Source organism: Hemitrygon akajei, chromosome 10, assembly GCF_048418815.1.
Source record: "Hemitrygon akajei chromosome 10, sHemAka1.3, whole genome shotgun sequence".
Lineage (NCBI taxonomy): Eukaryota > Metazoa > Chordata > Chondrichthyes > Myliobatiformes > Dasyatidae > Hemitrygon > Hemitrygon akajei.
In genome coordinates this window covers 125,981,333-125,998,606 of record NC_133133.1, presented here as the reverse complement: position 1 = coordinate 125,998,606, position 17,274 = coordinate 125,981,333, and the positions used below count along the sequence as shown (strand labels likewise).

At 41.2% G+C, this 17,274-nt stretch overlaps 2 protein-coding genes across 2 annotated transcripts in view; both read left to right on the top strand.

The window, feature by feature from the left end:
• Positions 1 to 17,274, top strand: part of kdm5a (lysine demethylase 5A) — a 158,773-nt gene that overhangs the window by 41,393 nt on the left and 100,106 nt on the right. The window contains exons 6-8 of the mRNA XM_073058897.1: positions 2,441 to 2,552; positions 11,601 to 11,704; positions 15,718 to 15,876. Coding sequence (XP_072914998.1) covers positions 2,441 to 2,552; positions 11,601 to 11,704; positions 15,718 to 15,876 — 375 coding nt within the window. The remainder of the gene's footprint in view (positions 1 to 2,440; positions 2,553 to 11,600; positions 11,705 to 15,717; positions 15,877 to 17,274) is intronic.
• On the top strand, positions 4,328 to 10,316 carry LOC140734649 (uncharacterized). The gene is made up of 2 exons (XM_073058898.1): positions 4,328 to 6,441; positions 6,513 to 10,316. Exon 2 carries the CDS (start codon positions 7,816 to 7,818, stop codon positions 8,869 to 8,871), a length of 1,056 nt encoding a protein of 351 aa, XP_072914999.1. The 5' UTR covers positions 4,328 to 6,441; positions 6,513 to 7,815; the 3' UTR covers positions 8,872 to 10,316.

The following is a 17,274-nucleotide window of genomic DNA, read 5'->3' as shown; positions in this document are numbered from 1 at the left end:
GTACCTGTCCATGTTGTCATTATTCCCATGAGTGACACGCACAGACTGCAAAGAGGGGAAATGAGCTGGGTTGCTCCGGGATAGTTGCATCTCCCACAGGCCTAATTTAATTTGAAAGGCACGAATGCTGTCGTAGTATTCCGTAACAAGTTTGTTGCAGCCTTGCATGTTAACATTAAGCACATTTAAGTGCTCTGTTATATCCACCAAAAATGCAAGATCATGAAGCCAGTCTGGGTCATCCAACTCTGCCCCTGGCTTCCCTTTCTCGTTCATAAATAGTCCAATTTCTGCATGTAATTAAAAAAAAAAGTGTTTGAGCACAACCCCTCTGCTCAACCAGCGGACTTCAGTGTGGTAGGGTAGGCCGTGTCCAATATTACTTTCGGACAAAAGAGTCAAATTGCCGATGGTTGAGTCCCTTGGCTCTAATAAAATTAATCGTTTTGATTACTACATCCATGACGTCCATTTTCAGGCTCCTGCTACATAACGCTTCTTGGTGTATAATACAATAAAAATTCCAGAATTCCTGCTCTGGATTCTCTCTGAACTTTCTCTCTGAGTTTTACAACAACACCTGCCTTTTTCCTGTCCATGGACAGTGCGCCATCTTTTGCCACACTGATAGCGTGACTCCGGTCAACCCCAGTCTGTCCAAGGCCTCGACGAGGCTGGAGAAAACGTTGTTCGCTGTTGTGGTATTTGTCATGGGCACCATCTCCACAAACTCCTCGGTGATGGTCAAAGATGCATCAACACCACAAATAAATATTCCCAATTGAGCTACATCAGTCATGTCGGTGTTCTCATCAATTGCAATAGAGAAGGCAATAAATGACTTGACTTTGTCTTTTAGTTGACTGTTCAAATCTCCTGCAAGTTCCCTGATTCTCTGTGCCACAGTATTTCTTGACAAACTGATTTTACCAAAAGCTTGTCTCTTCTCAGGGCACACCAGCTCAGCCGCCGTCAGCATGCATACTTTGACGAATTCCCCCTCTGAGTATGGCTTCGACGCAGCAACTATTTTGTTGGCAATAATATAGCTGGCCTTGACAGTTCCATCATGAGTTTCTCAACTTTTGGTGAACACTGATAGCTGTGTTTTTCAAGCTCATTTACCTTTTGTGTGCTGCGTCGTCCTGCGTACTTGTCATATTTTTCTCTGTGTGACATCTCATAGTGTCGTTTGATATTGTACTCTTTTGCCACAGCCACTTGTTGCAAGCATATCAGACACAGGTTTGCCGTTGACCTCACAGAAGAAAGAACAATCTTTCCAATTATCGTTGAATATCCGACCTTTGATGTCAACTTTTCTTGGAAAACATTTTGAATCACAGCAGCAAACAGTCTCAGCCTTGCTACAGGTGTTACTTACCTGAGTACTCTGTGTTTATACTGTGTCTGACGACATAAGTGGGGCCCTAGTGGTTTTCAGTGCAGGGTGGTAGGTGCTTATGCACAGCAGGTGGTTAACTGCTGCCTATTATATGGCTGCCGTACTGATACATAATAAATAGTCGTGAATATACTTTTTTTCCCCCAAATCATCCCGGGTCGGTAGTTTGACACCCCTGTTCTAGTAGGACCAGAAAAAAATTGCATGGAAGGCATTGAAAGATGTTGTTGAAATTTTTCTTGGCAACTACAGAGCACTAAACTACATGCAGCTGATTGACAATGTGCTTCAAGCATGCAAAACCATGAAGTGCAACACGTCACTAAAGGTTCATTACCTGCATTCCCGTTTAAACTTCTTCCCTGCAAATCTTGGCACTGTCAGTGACGAGCATGGTGGAAGGTTTCATCAGGAATTGAAGACATGGAAATACAGTATAAGGGAACTAGAATCCATTGAAAATAGAGCTCTATGCAGCAGGGAAATTCTCGGCAGTTTCTAGAGTAGGTTACACGGTCATTGTGGCCGAAGGGCCTGTAATGTGCTGTAGATTTCTTGCGTTTTTATGATTATTGTTGGACACTTAAGCAAGAAGTCTCAGACACTGGGTACAAATGAAAATCATCATACATTTTTAGCTTAGTTGAACTATTGCAAAGCATCAGGACCATTGTGCAATAAAAATGCATTATATTCAATAAAAGTAAATTTCTTCTTTCTCCAAATTCTTAAGTAATACAAATAGTCTGAAGTTATATTTGTGTTCAGCTTCAAGCAGTCTATCATAAACAAAAAAAATTCTGAGTAAGCAACACTTCTAGAAAAAATTTGTTGTCCAGTGTAATTTTTATTTCCTTTCTACCTTATTGGATTCCTCATCAACTGCAAGTAATATAATAATTCCATGGCTTTTAATTATCAAATACTGTAAGGATATCTACCTGATAAACACATCTGCATTGGTAGCTGCAGCTCACTATTGATATTTTTCTTTCCTTGGTTCAAAAAAAAAATCAGCAATATCTTTTTTTGCAGGGTGATTCTTCTGAAGATGATTTTGCCAAAAACCCAGAGCTGAGGAAGCTTCAGATCTTCGGTGCTGGTCCCAAAATGTTGGGCCTTGGACTTAGGATGAAGGATAGAGAGGGTAAGAGAAATAAGGTGGAAATGATATGCTGGCCCTTAAAATAGTGTTCTTTTGCTAGAGCTGTATCATTTCAAAAGTATGGCTTCATGGATTATGTTTTGGACACTTTCATTTGAGCAGCTTTTGGAAGTTGAGCAGCAACGTTACGTGTGTTGCCGTAGAGTGTTATACACTCTGGCCCCTTTTTTAGGTACTGCCTGCTTTTAATAAAGTGGCCACTAAGTGTGTATTTGTGGCCTTCTGCTGTAGGCAATCCACTTTAAGGTAAAATGTTTTGTGCTTTCAGAAATGCTCTTCTGCACACCACTGTTGTGTTATTTGAGTTACTGTCTCATTCCTGTCAGCTTAAATCAGTCTGGCCGTTCTCCTCTGTCCGCTCTCATTAACAAGGCATTTTCGCCCACAGAACTGCCACTCACTGGATTTTATTTTTGTCTTTTGCACTATTCTTCAAAAACTTGAGTCTATTGTGCAAGGAAATCCCAGGAGATCAGCAGTTTCTGAGATGCTCATACCAATCTGTAATCGTTACATAGTCTAAGTTAGTGGTCACCAACCTTTTTAAGCCCAAGATCCCCTACCTCAGCCTTAGTGAAAGGCAAGATCGGCCACAGGACAATTAGATAAACACATGCTCACCGGGGCAGAAAAGACCGGAAGTAAAACCCCCGCAACCTGGATGTAGAAATAAAGTATAAACACCAGGGGTCCCCACCCCTTTTTGCACCGCGGTCCAGTTTAATATTGACAATATTCTTGCGGACTGGCCGACGGAGGTGGGGGTGGTGTTAATCATGACCGGAATACAGCGATACTCGAAGCAGGTTCCTTATGTCCAGTCTATTCTGCAATTTAGTTTTCATGGCTCTCAGCACTTAGCTTCTGTCCCACGCTGCTCACGTTTTTTCCACTGAAAAAACTCAATGGATTTGTCTTTCAGTGCAGGGTGCTTGGACTCAGGGTACTGAAGCAGTTTTGAGGGCTTCATTGCCTCATTAGACAGCCTCCGGTCCTGAACTCCAGCCTCCCGCCCGCCCGCCGCCAGATGCCTTGGCCAGGTGTGGCTGGTTGTGGGTGGGGTGAGAGGACAAGGTCAGGGCCGGAGGACCCCGTGCCAGGGCCGCGGAGGTCACAGTCTGGAAAGAGCGACTGACCGACCGAGGATTGCAACAGGATGCACGCCCACCCACCGTAGGATCTATCGGCCGACAAAAGTTTGCTTCAGTAGATCGCAGCGCAGTAGCTGCTCTGTTACTTACGCAACCCTGAGCCCGAATTAGGTCGTCTGTGAATATTTTAGCACCGAGTTCCCCACGAATATTCGGTGTGCTAAGCAGGTTCAGAGGTCGCGCCCATCTGTCTGCGCTCCAGGCCAGTACCAACGGCACTTCCTGCCAGCCGCACGAGGCCAACCAGTGATCCCTGATGCGAGGGTGTCACTGTGTTTAGGTGACTGATGACCTCGCGTGGGTTCAAGTTCAACAGTGGGTGTGACAGGGAATGAGGAAAGGTGCAGCTGTGTCATATCGTTTCCTCGCGGCCCGGTGGTTGGGGACCGCTGAAAATCACTGTGTAGTGCGGGAGAGCTACACGCATGCGCACTGGGCAGAAAGAACGGAACTAAAACCCCGCAACCCGGAAACAATCTCTCAACAGTATTTATGTATTTTTTTTTTCAGGATCTACTGAGAAAGTCTCAAAGATCGACCAGTCGATCGCGATCGACGGGTTGGTGACCACTAGTCTAAGTCAGTTAGATCATTTTTTCTCAACCTGATGTTTGATCTAAACACCATCTGAACTTCTTGGCCATGTCTGCATGCTTTTATGCATTGAGTTGCTGCCACATGATTGGATAATTAGATATTTGCATTGTTGAAATACATTGAGTGTATATCATAATGCATTATGTTTGGTTTGGCTAGTGATTAGGGAGCTTGATAGATAATGCTTACATATTTAAAGACTATGGTTTTAATGTTCAGTAGTTTGTTTTATATTAAGTGATGTTCAGTACATTGTGTATGGTTGGCTCTATGTGCCATTCTGGTACGAGGATACGACATTATTGACAGCATGGCTGACAAGTGTGATGGATGTGTCCTTGTGTTTGGTGGAATGAATAACTGGAAGCCTGTTGCAGAGAAACTCAAATCGTCTAAGCATCAGGGTTTATTGCTGTACTCCTGAAGTTCAGTTTTGATTGTTTGATGAAGCACTTAATTTGTCAACAAGTAGAAATTTGAGAAGGCTTATTAGATCTATCTGTTTTACCCTAGTCTCCTTGCCACTGTGTCCTTTTGTGCAAAAGAAATCCCCCTAGTGATCTTTTTACTTTGTTGTGACTCATTAAAGCAAGACATTTCTATTTAAGCTCATATCTTATTATTTTTAGTAATTGAATCTGTTAGTATAGTGATCAATTCATGTTGGTTTTACTGCCTTTTGGATTGACATGACCTCTGACTGCATCTTCAACTCTCCTTGATATTTTTGAGCATTAAAAACTCAGTCTGCTATTTTAATTGATGAATGAATGTCATTTACTAGTGTTACGAATGATGAACAACTCTGATGGGCAGAAGGGTACAGAATCGCCAATGCCCCCCCTCCCCTTTTTGGAGAATCGCAAATCGCTACTATTCCGATGCCGTTATCAAGGGAGATGAGAGAGACACAGGAAAGCTGCCAAGACAGTTGTTATTGATAAACAGCTCCTGTCAGTTAATGATAGAGAGACAACTCAGAGATACACGAAGTGGAATGTCTCTTCCTAACAAAAGTGGAACGGAACCACTGATTACTGCTATTGTCTCTTGGAGAAGGATTGTTTATTGAGTACTATTCTATTCATTGAAACCCCTCGGGGCAACCAGAGTGGGCTGGTTGATGGGTTGCATCATCCCAACCTGATTGACACCTGAGACCCAGTGAGTGGGGATAAAAGTGAGGTCTGGGGAACACCCCTCAGACGCACCAGGAGAGACGCTACGAGACCAGTGGGGGCTTGTGTGTGTGTCCACCCTTGCCTGGGTGACGAGTCCACCACGGAACGGTCTAGCTAAAGGACGGAGGGGTCATACGTGAATGGCCACAACAACAACGCATCGACGGATCAAGATCGTAAAGGAAAGTCGGCAAGTCAATAGCTGTTACTTCTCTCTCTCTCTTTCTCCCCAACAATTGAAACACCATGACCAACAACTACCGCAGCCTGCATGAACTGAACTGAACTTTATATTTCCATCTGACAATTCATTATCCCCTAGACAACGATAGAGCTTATTTCTTATTGATTATTATTATACCCGCACTTTTAGGTTTAGTATTGATGATGTATATTATCTGTATATTTGCATTGATATTATTTTTGTGTATTTTTACTAATAAATACTGTTGAAAATAGTATCACCAGGCTCCAACAGACACTCCTATCTTTGCTGGTAAGACACCCATTTATGGGGTTCGTAACAACTTGGGGCCTCGTCTCGAGATTTGATACCAAATTGGAGGGCCAGCGAATCGGGCTTAAGTCCAGACTTGGATCTGGTTGCGCGGGTAACCAGATGGGAAACCAGCAAAGATGGACGTAGACAAATTTACACAAAACCCGACTTTGAATGCGCTAGAGGAGGCCACAAAGACGGACTTGGTAAATATTGCGAAAGGACTAAATCTCGCAGTGGTGAGGTCGTCAATGAAAAAGTGGGAGATGCGGAGGGCCATAACTCAGTATTATATTGAGAAGAATGTGTTTTCGGCTGAGGTATTGGAAAATATCCCTGAAAAGGTACCAGCTATTGGGACAGCTCAGTTAGAGTTGGAAAAACTGAGGCTGGACGCGGAACAGAGGAAAAGGGAGTATGAGCTCCAGCTAAAGGAGTTAGAGGTGAAAAGGGAGAAGGAAAGAGCTGAAAAGGAGAAGGAAAGAGCTGAAAAGCAGAGGGAGCATGAAATTAGGTTAAAACAGCTGGAAGCAGCTGAAAAGGGAAGGAAAGAGCTGAAAAACGGAGTATGAGGAGAAGGAGAAACAGGCAGCATGAGCTGGACATGGAGAAGTTAAAGCAAGAGAGAAGGGTCCAAGGGGCAGACCGAGAGGAGAGGTTTAATGTTAGTAGGGAGTTTAGGTTAGTACCTCTGTTCAAGGAGACGGATGTTGATAGTTATTTCTTGCATTTTGAAAAGGTGGCAGTGAATCAGAAGTGGCCCAGAGATCAGTGGGTGGCATTGTTACAAAGTGTGTTAAAAGGGAAGGCACAATGTGCATATGCGGCATTGTCTGTGGAGGAGTATGAGAATTACAAAGAAGTAAAACAGGCCGTTCTTCGGGCCTACGAGTTGGTACCTGAGGCATATAGACAAAAGTTCAGAGATTCAAAGAAAGTGTGGAATCAGACATAAACAGAGTTTGCCTATGAGAAGGGTGTGCTCTTGGATCGCTGGTGTGCGGCAGAAAGGGTGGAAGAGGATTTTCGGCATTTCAGAGAGTTAGTTCTGATTGAGGAATTTAAAGGTTGTGTCTCGGATGATATCCGGATGTATTTGAACGAGAAGCCGAATAAGTCTATATCAGAATTTGCCAGGTTCGCAGATGAATATGCCCTAACCCACAAGACAAAGTTTTCCTCGACTACGAGTTACCAGAAAGACCGTAGGGGTGGTAGAGAGAGCCCGCCAGCTAAGGGAAAAACTAAGCCGGGAGCTAGTGATAAAAGTAAGGAGGAAGAAAGGCAGGCTGGCAGGAGGGTTCCTGGCTTGACCTGTTTTAATTGTGGAAAGGTGGGTCGTATTGCATCTAAGTGCTTTGCTCCGAGGAAGGAGACAGGAAAAGGGAAAGCAGCAGTCCCTACAGGGTGTATTGTGTTGATCAGCAAATCGACGAGAAAGCCCCAGATAGATAAAAATATGGAGGGGTGTGAGAAATTTATTTCAGAAGGGACCGTGTCTGTGAAAGAGGGAGAAACACCAGTTTCAGTGCGGATCTGGAGAGATACTGGAGCTGAGCAGTCATTGATTCTCAGTAAGGTACTAAATTTTGGTCCTGAGACTGGAGAGGTAGTTTTGAGAGGCATAGGAAAAGGGACAGAAGCTGTACCTTTGCATGGGATCATTATAAATTGTGATCTGGTATCTGGACCAGTTGAAATAGCGGTATGGTCAGAATTACCGAGAGACGGCGTGGACGTCCTTCTTGGTAATGATTTAGCAGGGGGTGAGGTGTGTTCAGCCATGAAGCTGACGAGCATGCGCGATCAGTCGCAGCATGTCGAGAAAGGCAGCTGAGAAAGAGACCAGTTTAAATCAGTCCAGTGTCAATTTGGCTGAGACGTTTTTACCGACCCTGTACCAAGAGGGGTTAGGGGATGGTAAAACGGAGAATAGGGAGGTGAAAGAGAGTAAAGGAGAGGAGGTAGACCTACCCTTAGCCAGGAGGAAATGTATAGAGGCACGGAATAAAGATAAGAAACAGATAAGGCAGTTAGAAGGTCCAGGGTTGGACATGGATGATCTGTCTCGCTTGACAGAACTGTTTGAAGAAGTTGAAAATTTTAAATGTGTTCCCGATAATGAAATAAGGGCAGTCCTAGATGAAAAGGATGCCATTACCTTAAAGGAGTCTGCTGGGTTAGCAGATGAGGTTGTTTTAACCCGCAGGGTTGAGTTTACTCCGGATGGGAGTTGCCCAGAGAGTAGCTGGGAGGATCAGGGGAACTTAGAATTTGAAAAGGGGACGGGTATTGAAAGCCTGGAAGAGGCAGATGTCCCGTCTGAGTGTGTTCAAGATGTGGATGCACGTGGTACTGAACCTAGTAATGAAACTCAGGAAAAGTCTGAGGTATCTGATTTGGTTGAAAAGGAACGCAGTCCTTTTGGGTTAGATGGACTTGGTTCAGTGAAGAAAGAGTTAACCTTGGTACCAGTGGGAAGTGAGAATTCCCAGTTGTTTGTGTTAAAAGGTGTGTTAAAAGTTAGTGAGGAGAAGGCTGGTGATGTGAATATTATTATTGAAGGAGAAGGGAAAAGTGTAGTTCCTAAATTGAATGAAGAAAATTTAAAGTCTGGATTGGTGTCAGAAGCAGTAACCAGGCTGAAGGAACAATGGCTTGTTAACAAGGTGCCTGTGAATCAATTACAGTTTGATTTGGAATGTAAAGGTACCCCACTCGCTAATGTTATTCAAGGGTGTGCTGTGAAGAGGCAGAATTTGAAATGTTGTTTGGACAAAGAGGGATCACTTGCAGATGTGAAACTGAAAATTAAAAGAATGAAGGGTCCTGAAGATAAAATTAATGACTTGCTTAAAAATAAAGAATTGTGAGGAAGTTCAGAAGATGGGCTAAGTTTGGAAAACATTGTTGATAAGTTAACTCCTATGAAAGGAGTATGCGAAAGCCTATTCCACACTGGTGAGCAAGCTAACCACGTGAGAATTAAGTGGAAAAGAGGCGAAGGTTGACAAAATGCCACTTTAAATAACAGGATCTGGTTTTGAGGGATTTCGACAAAGCATGTAAATAATAAAGACAACACCATGGAAGATTGACTGTTGAGTTTAAAAGTAAAATAAAGATTAGTATTTGCATAAACCTTTGTAATGTACTACAGAATAATCACACATGTATTGGTTCACATTTTGTAATATACACTTAAGCTAAGATCACAACTCATTAGTTTTGTTTTTGCTGAAGAAAAGGAATAAAAATAGGTGGTTATTAAATTGGAGTCTGATGCTACAGGAATTTATTAAGGTACAAGATATTAAGATATTAAAGGAAGTGACAATGTAATCGCCAACTGTTTAGATGCTAAGTTGAATGTATATCTGTATTACTCTGTAGTGAAAAACTCTTTTGTATTGTGTTAGATTCTGAAATTCTGTAAGACTCTGAATTAGTTAATTTTCCCCTTTGGTGAAAATTCTTAGGATGGGGGTGTTACGAATGATGAACAACTCTGATGGGCAGAAGGGTACAGAATCGCCAATGCCCCCCCCCTTGGAGAATCACAAATCGCTACTATTCCAATGCTGTTATCAAGGGAGATGACAGAGACACAGGAAAGCTGCCAAGACAGTTGTTATTGATAAACAGCTCATGTCAGTTAATGAGAGAGAGAGACAAATCAGAGATACACAAAGTGGAATGTCTCCTCCTAACAAAAGTGGACGGAATCACTGATTACTGCTATTGTCTCTTGGAGAAGGATTGTTTATTGAGTACTGTTCTATTCATTGAAACCCCTCAGGGGGCAACCAGAGTGGGCTGGTTTGATGGGTTGCATCATCTCAACCTGATTGACACCTGAGACCCAGTGAGTGGGGATAAAAGTGAGGTCTGGGGAACACCCCTCAGACACACCAGGAGAGACGCTACGAGACCGGTGGGGGCTTGTGTATGTGTCCACCCTTGCCTGGATGACGAGTCCACCACGGAAAGGTCTAGCTGAAGGACAGAGGGGTCATACGTGAATGGCCACAACAACAACGCATCGACGGATCAAGATCGTAAAGGAAAGTCGGCAAGTCAATAGCTGTTACTTCTCTCTCTCTCTTTCTCCCCAACAATTGAAACACCATGACCAACAACTACCGCAGCCTGCATGAACTGAACTTTATATTTCCATCTGGCAATTCATTATCCCCTAGACAACGATAGAGCTTATTTCTTATTGATTATTATTATACCTGCACTTTTAGGTTTAGTATTGATGATGTATATTATCTGTATATTTGCATTGATATTATTTTTGTGTATTTTTACTAATAAATACTGTTGAAAATAGTATCACCAGGCTCCAACGGACACTCCTATCTTTGCTGGTAAGACACCCAGTTATGGGGTTCGTAACACTAGTGGCTTGCCTCCCTCTTGCCTCTGGATCTCAGCAGTTACTTACTTGCCTATCATCCACCTTTGATACTGTATGGTAATTTATTTTCAGCCTGTCAGGTGTCTGTGTGAGCCCAGACTCTTAGAAACAGGTTGACTGAATTTTTAGGCTATTCACAGGTATTTGTGGGCTTGGGTAGTGGAAAGATGGTTAACTTCAGTTTTGGAAGCATTGTTAATTTTCTTTCTATTTACTAATTATGTTAACAATTTCCACAGAATGTTTCACCTCTGAGCTTGTTCTACATTTGTGTTAATCAGTGATGTAGTATGGCAGCCTAATTTTATGTAAGCTATGTAATTGATGAGTAATCCTGTTCCTATATCAATTGCAGGATATTATACTGTTAAATTTGCTGTATTTGCCTTGGAACTACTTCCACTCATAATTAATTTTTGAAATTGCTCCTTTTAACAGCAATCAAGTGGTCAGTATGTCAAGAGCTAAAACATTAGTTTTGTTTCTCATAACAGATTATGGACTGGCCTGCTAAATAGTTCCAGTTCTTTGTATTTTACTAACAGTCAAACTTGAGTACCTTAGAACCCAATCCCAGACCAAGTTCTTTCTTGCCTGATGTACATACATTCAAGTGCAGATACAAGTTTCTACAGAGTGATCTGTCAGTGGAGTTTCTTTCACAGACAGACATGTATTACTAAACTAGTCTCTTTGGCCCACTGTTTCCATGCTAACCATTATTAAATGCTATGTCGTGTGATGTGGGTGATCATGGTCTTTGACCATGATTGTTCTTGGCATATTTTTCTACAGAAGTGGTTTGCCATTGCCGTCTTCTGGGTAATGCCTTTACAAGAGACTGTCTGCCTGGCATCAGTCAGTGGTTGACCATCCACCACCACCTCCCGTGGCTTTTCATGACCCTGGTTGGTGAGGTGGGGTTAAGCAGGTACAAGGATGAGTTGTAGACTCACAGAGGGAAGGAGCAGCTTATACCTCCTTTGATAGAGAATCATCTTCATCCCAACACTCAGATTCATCAATATTAAGTCTAATTATCCACAGCCTTTTCCCAAGATGAAGTTAAGCAGATACAGAAATAAAGATCAGAAATAAGTATTTTGTCTGCATTTAAACAATTGGCTACAGAATGAAGATTTTATTTTAATTTTCTTGTTGGGTGGATTTCCATTTCAGATGAAGAGTTCTCAGTGAAATCAATGGGACATAAGAAGAGTGCAGAGTCACAATTGCCTCGCATGCAGATGAGACAGCGGAAAGGAGCATTGGCTGTAAACTTTGTAAGTTTTTACAGATGCTGTCCTTTTGCAGTGTTTGTTTTAAAACTGTTATTACTACAGTAAAACTGATAATCCTGCATTCTGTTGTTTAGAAAACATGGTGGTTTGGCAACTGGCTTGTTCATTCATCTGGTTTATCAGTTGGGAGTACAGACTGTAAGCCAGGTGTGTGGCTAGGGCTGGGGTCTGGAGTGATTGTATGTTTCTGGGTATGTTTAAGCTCACTAGGTTTACTGCAAAATGTGTTATGCTCTCGTGTAATGTGGGGGGAAAAAAAAGTAAAATTGTATTCATCCAATTCTCCAGAAAGTGTGCTCATTTGGAACCACCCAAGTTCTGAAGGTGAAGAATTATAAAGTTTTATTGCATTTTTGGTTTTGCTGTCTGTACGTGTAGTTTTGTGATACGATAACTACCACATTCTTTGTTTCATCTACACTTCTCTGGGAGAAAATGATATTTGAGTAAAAGAAGAGACTGCTTTAAGTATTTGTATGTTTCAAAATACTGTCAGTTTTCTGATCAGATTCTCTGGACTTCCAAATGTCCTCTTACTGGTACATGTATTGTCATGATGTTTGTTCATATTGACTTCACCTTATGCCTACAATTTGAATTTTATCTCTTTTCTTGCCCACTAAATTCCATCCTTCAGAAAAATAGAGTTGCTGAGATTTTCCTGCAGGTCAGACAACATCTGTTCGGAGAAAGTTAATATTTCAGGTTGAAGACCCTTCATTAGTAGAAGTTAAAATTCTCCAATCTAGCATCTTGGTGCCAGACCACAGAAATTGCCCCCAATCAGCTTTCTCTGAGCAGGAGAGCTGTTCTTTTTAAGAATAGACACTCCACAGGTCATGGTTTCCAAAAGTTTTCCATAACTCAGTTCCTATTAGTTGTCAGCTGAGACTGTGGAAGTTGCACTGATAGGTTAATTAGCTTTAGATTATTTTAATCTTAGATATTACTTGAATCTTAGTATTAATTAATATATGTCTGTACTACAGATTCAAAACTAGCTGGACCACTGGAGTTGTCGGTTCACTGAATGCCATCTGGAGGGTTTCAATTGCATTGGGAAAGAGAGAAAACAGTTGCAGGGGATAGGGTAGGAATGGATCGGATAAATTGTCTTACAGCATGAGATCAATGTTGTAGAGATGAGCTGTTAATGAAGCAATTTGGTTTGCAGGTTATTGAGTCCAGTTAAAGAGAGCAAGAGAATATAATAAAAGAACATAAGCTATAAAATGATCTGTAAGAAATGCCCAGCAGAACAGGAGGTTGGGATACCACTAATGGAGAAAGATGAACTAAGCCAACATTACAGACAGACAATAGGGGTTCCCATGTCTCTGACCCCTTGGTTAATGGTAGGGGTCCATGGCATAAAAAAGGCTGGGAACTTCTGCTACAGAATAACTGGCCAAAGACACAAAACGAGTTATCTGAATGTATGTCTGAGACAAGATGGAGTTGTATCTTCAGCCTGTAAGCCTTGTTCTAACTGCAGAAGGCCAATCAGAGCATGAGTGGAGTACAGACTTGAAGTGATAAGCAACAGGATAGTCAAGATTGTGTACTGAATGCCTTGTAGTTGTAGAATTGCATTTGATTTCTCAAGTGTAGGGGAGAGTACATTGTTAACACTGAATACTAAATTAGAAGAAGTGAAAAGCTGTATCATCTGTAAGGACTGTTTGGCTCCCTGGATAGTGGAAAAATAAGAAGGAAAAGGACAGTGGTTGCATGGGAAAATGCTAGAATAAACAGGGTGTTTGGTGGAGATAGAAGGGTCACTGATTGGTCCCTTTGAAATTTTGGAAGGAGATACTAGGGGAACTTTGTCCGGTAATGGAATCTCATTGAATGTAGTAGAAGTTGGAAGGGATCTGTTGAGTGAAGAGGCTGGTGTAGTGGACGGTGAGAACCTTGAATTCTTTTCTCCCTCTGTTCAGAGGGAAGTAGATGAGACCAGAAATGGGGGAAGTAGATGATTTATGATCAAGGGCCCTTCTGTCTCTGCTAGAAGGGGAGTTATGGTTCATGAAGATAGAAGATAGCTCAAAGGCATGTGTGTAGAAAGTCTTAACAATTTGGTGGATGTGGCGGAGATAGATCTCCATCATGTATTTGATAAAGTGAAAGGGAGTCCTTATCCAAGGCAGAGTGGAAGGAAGTATTGTTCATGCTGCCTGACCTGCTGAGTTTTCCAGAGTTTTGTGTTTTTATTTCAGCTCTGCAGGATGTGCAGTTTTTTATTTTCAAAATTTGTCCTTTGACATTTGCCTTTTTGTCTATTCCATTTGCAGTTCCTGAAATATGTGCTGCAGAATAATTTTTAAAAAGGCTGCCAGGCCTGAAGGAGATAAATTGCATGATTAAAAGCAGTTAAATCTTGGTTTTAATTGCACTATAAATGATTATAGGGCACCAGTATTTTTAGTCCACAGCTATATGCTTGTCTTTAATTTTGAATGGTTCGGTAAAATGCTTTGCTGTTATGACCATTTATAATTCTTGTATCCAGCTTCTTACTTCGGATGAATGTCTGACCCATCTGCCTGCCCCTGCCCCCTTCCCCACCTTGTCTTTCTAGCCCTGTCTCTCAGGACAATTGACTTGTACTGTTAATTTTTTTCTAAACTCTGTTGCCTTACTTGTTTGATGTTTCAAGCAGTTTTTATTTTTACCTCAGATTTCCATCATTTGTGCAATTTTTTGCTCTTAATTTGGACTTTGTTTAGCATCATTGAATTCTGTAGTAGTTACTCAATAACATCCAATTATACTTCTGATATTTGTCGTAGGTTTTTGTTCTGTTTTGCAAAGTACTTAAATCGTAAGTCATTCAAAACAAATTTATTTTGAGAGAAATGAAATTAGTGATATAGAAAAGACTGCAAATGTTGGAAAGCTGAAATAAAATCACAACATGCTAGAAATACTCAGTGGATCAAGCATCATCTGTGAAAAGAAATAATTAATTCCTCAGGTTGATGACTGGATGAAACACTTATTTATTGAGATGTGGTAACAGGCTCCTGTGGTCCAGTGAGCCCACGCTGCCCAGTTGCTCGAATGTGACTAGTTAGCTTACTGACCCATACACCTTCAGAATGTGAGAGGGAACTGCAGCACCTGGAGGAAACCCATGCAGTTATGGGGAGAATTCCACCTTACTGACTGTGGTGGAATTGAACCTGGATTATGATAGCATTGTGCTAATCGCTACTCTACCGTGCCACTTAAATGAAAATACAATTGCAGGTGGCCTTGAGAAAGCTTATAATAAATCTGTTTGTTGCTGAAAGTTATCATTGTCATGTTCAGTACATTCTAAGCCAGAGCATGAAAGTGGTGGCATTCAAACCTTTTCCCAGTTTAAAAAGCCGATAAGTAGAAACATGGAAGTCACATCCAAGCAAGTATCAACAAGATTGCAATAAGCAGACCCTCAAGAACTTTATATTAAGAATAAAACTTAAGCTGGTGTTTTGACCATGCGTGCCATTTGAGTGTGCTAATTTAATCTACACTGTTTCTTGATGGAAAAAAGTGCAGGGCATTGGCTGAAATAGTAAATGTTTGATGCACCCTTTCTGCTCGATTATAGTTCTCAATTTTCTAAGGCCTTTTAATGTTAAGGCATTGGCGTTTCTACTTGGATTTTGAGTCTTGAGGAGGATCATTGCATTTTTACCACACTTATCTGATGTGTTTTATTGATCATAGCAAAGCCAGCTACTTGTCTTACTTACAAACTGATCAATATGTTGCTTAAAATAGCTGGCTTGTGTACGTTTCAATAATTCTATTCACTTGTTGTTTACAAGGGATTGAAGCTATTTTCCTAATTTTAGTGCTGGTTCTTCCACTTTTTCATGTCGCCAGGTTAGGTCAATTATTCATTTTCTAAAGATGCAAAAATACAAAAGTTATTTGAATATCTCTTCAGAATGTGGTTAGCTTATAAGTATTCACATTCACTCGTACCTATGCTTCTCTTGCAGATTGACTTATATGTTTGCCTTGTATGTGCACGTGGTGATGATGAAGACCGCTTGCTTTTATGTGATGGATGTGATGACAGTTACCACACTTTTTGTCTCATTCCGCCCCTCATGGATGTGCCGAAGGGAGATTGGAGATGTCCCAAGTGTGTGGCTGAGGTAAGGAACTAATGTAGTTTTATATTTTTTAATATTCTTTTTGCTACTGGTTTGAAGAGATGCAGCTTTTGTTGAATGGGAGTTGGAATTTAATATTGGGTCAAAGATTAGATTTTGGCTCTAAGATCAATATTGAAATTTCTTTCGTACATGGATTAGATCTAGTAGTTACTGGAGGATATTTTTCCATTATTACCCCCCCCCCCCCCACTTCTGTTTACCTACTCTGAAGTTGCCAGCTCTTAATGGTGTCTAGTTTCAAAGATGCCACTGGGTTTAAGGTTAATGCAGAACATGCACGGTGAAGTCAGCTCCTGTTTGCTTGGAATAAGCTTGGTAACTTCTTAATCTAAACCTAAGATTTTAGAATATACAGTACAGTACCTTCAGCACAGTGTTGTGCCTACCTTTTAACCAACCTCTAGAATGCCAGTGAAATTGGAGTTGGAACTTAACATTCTAGTTTCAATTTAATTTAATTCTGTTAACCTGAGTTAAATTTGGGTTAAGTATGAATGGATGTTTTCTCTGAACTTTACCCAAGAAGTGACTGAGCAGCAGAGGGAAGAACTCGATATTGGTAGATGAGCTCTTGATCAAACAACATGGAACTTCACACATGACAAACCTGAACTTTGGTGCACAACACAAAGAGAGTTTTGTGTATGGGTTGGATATGCAATTAATGGAACAACATAGGGATTTTATTCAGGAATAGTTGTACTTGATGGAGCAGCATGGAGAGCTATCACATGGGTTGATAGCATTTAGAGTGACATGGGTAATATTCACATCAGTAATGGAGAAATCATACTTCATGCCAATGCAGCCCTGTGCATTGATAGTCTGACAGCTTCCTTTGTTTTAGCTATAGTGCATCTAATGTAGAAAATGTAATTGGGTATGGAGATGTCAAAACTTTCCAAAGAAAATTCATATGTTTGTAAAGTACAGAATGCATTGCCTCACTGCACCATGCCATCTCCAAGGATGCTTCGTAATTAGTCCCAATGTTGTGATCTTTCAATATAGCAATGCAAATCGCCTTGATCTACTTCTCTTTTTTACCTCTTCAATTCTCTTCTATCACAGATCACAACAGAGTGCAAGAATAATGCTCCTAACTGAATTGTAATTGATATAGAATGCAAAATGAAGCCTAATTTTGCAGTGTCTCAGAGTGGTTGCAACATTCATGTAGTCTGTTCTGGTGTTTTAATAAGATGTGTCAGCATTGAGAACAAGAACTGGGCCTTGGCAACATCCAGTTCTGGAAAGACTTACCTATGTGGAATGATTGCTGAGAAAGATCCAGGGTAATCATAAGATGTAAACACTGCTTGTCAAACTAAGTTTAGCTGATGAAAGTCAATAATATTCAGCAAAAACTGGAAGTAT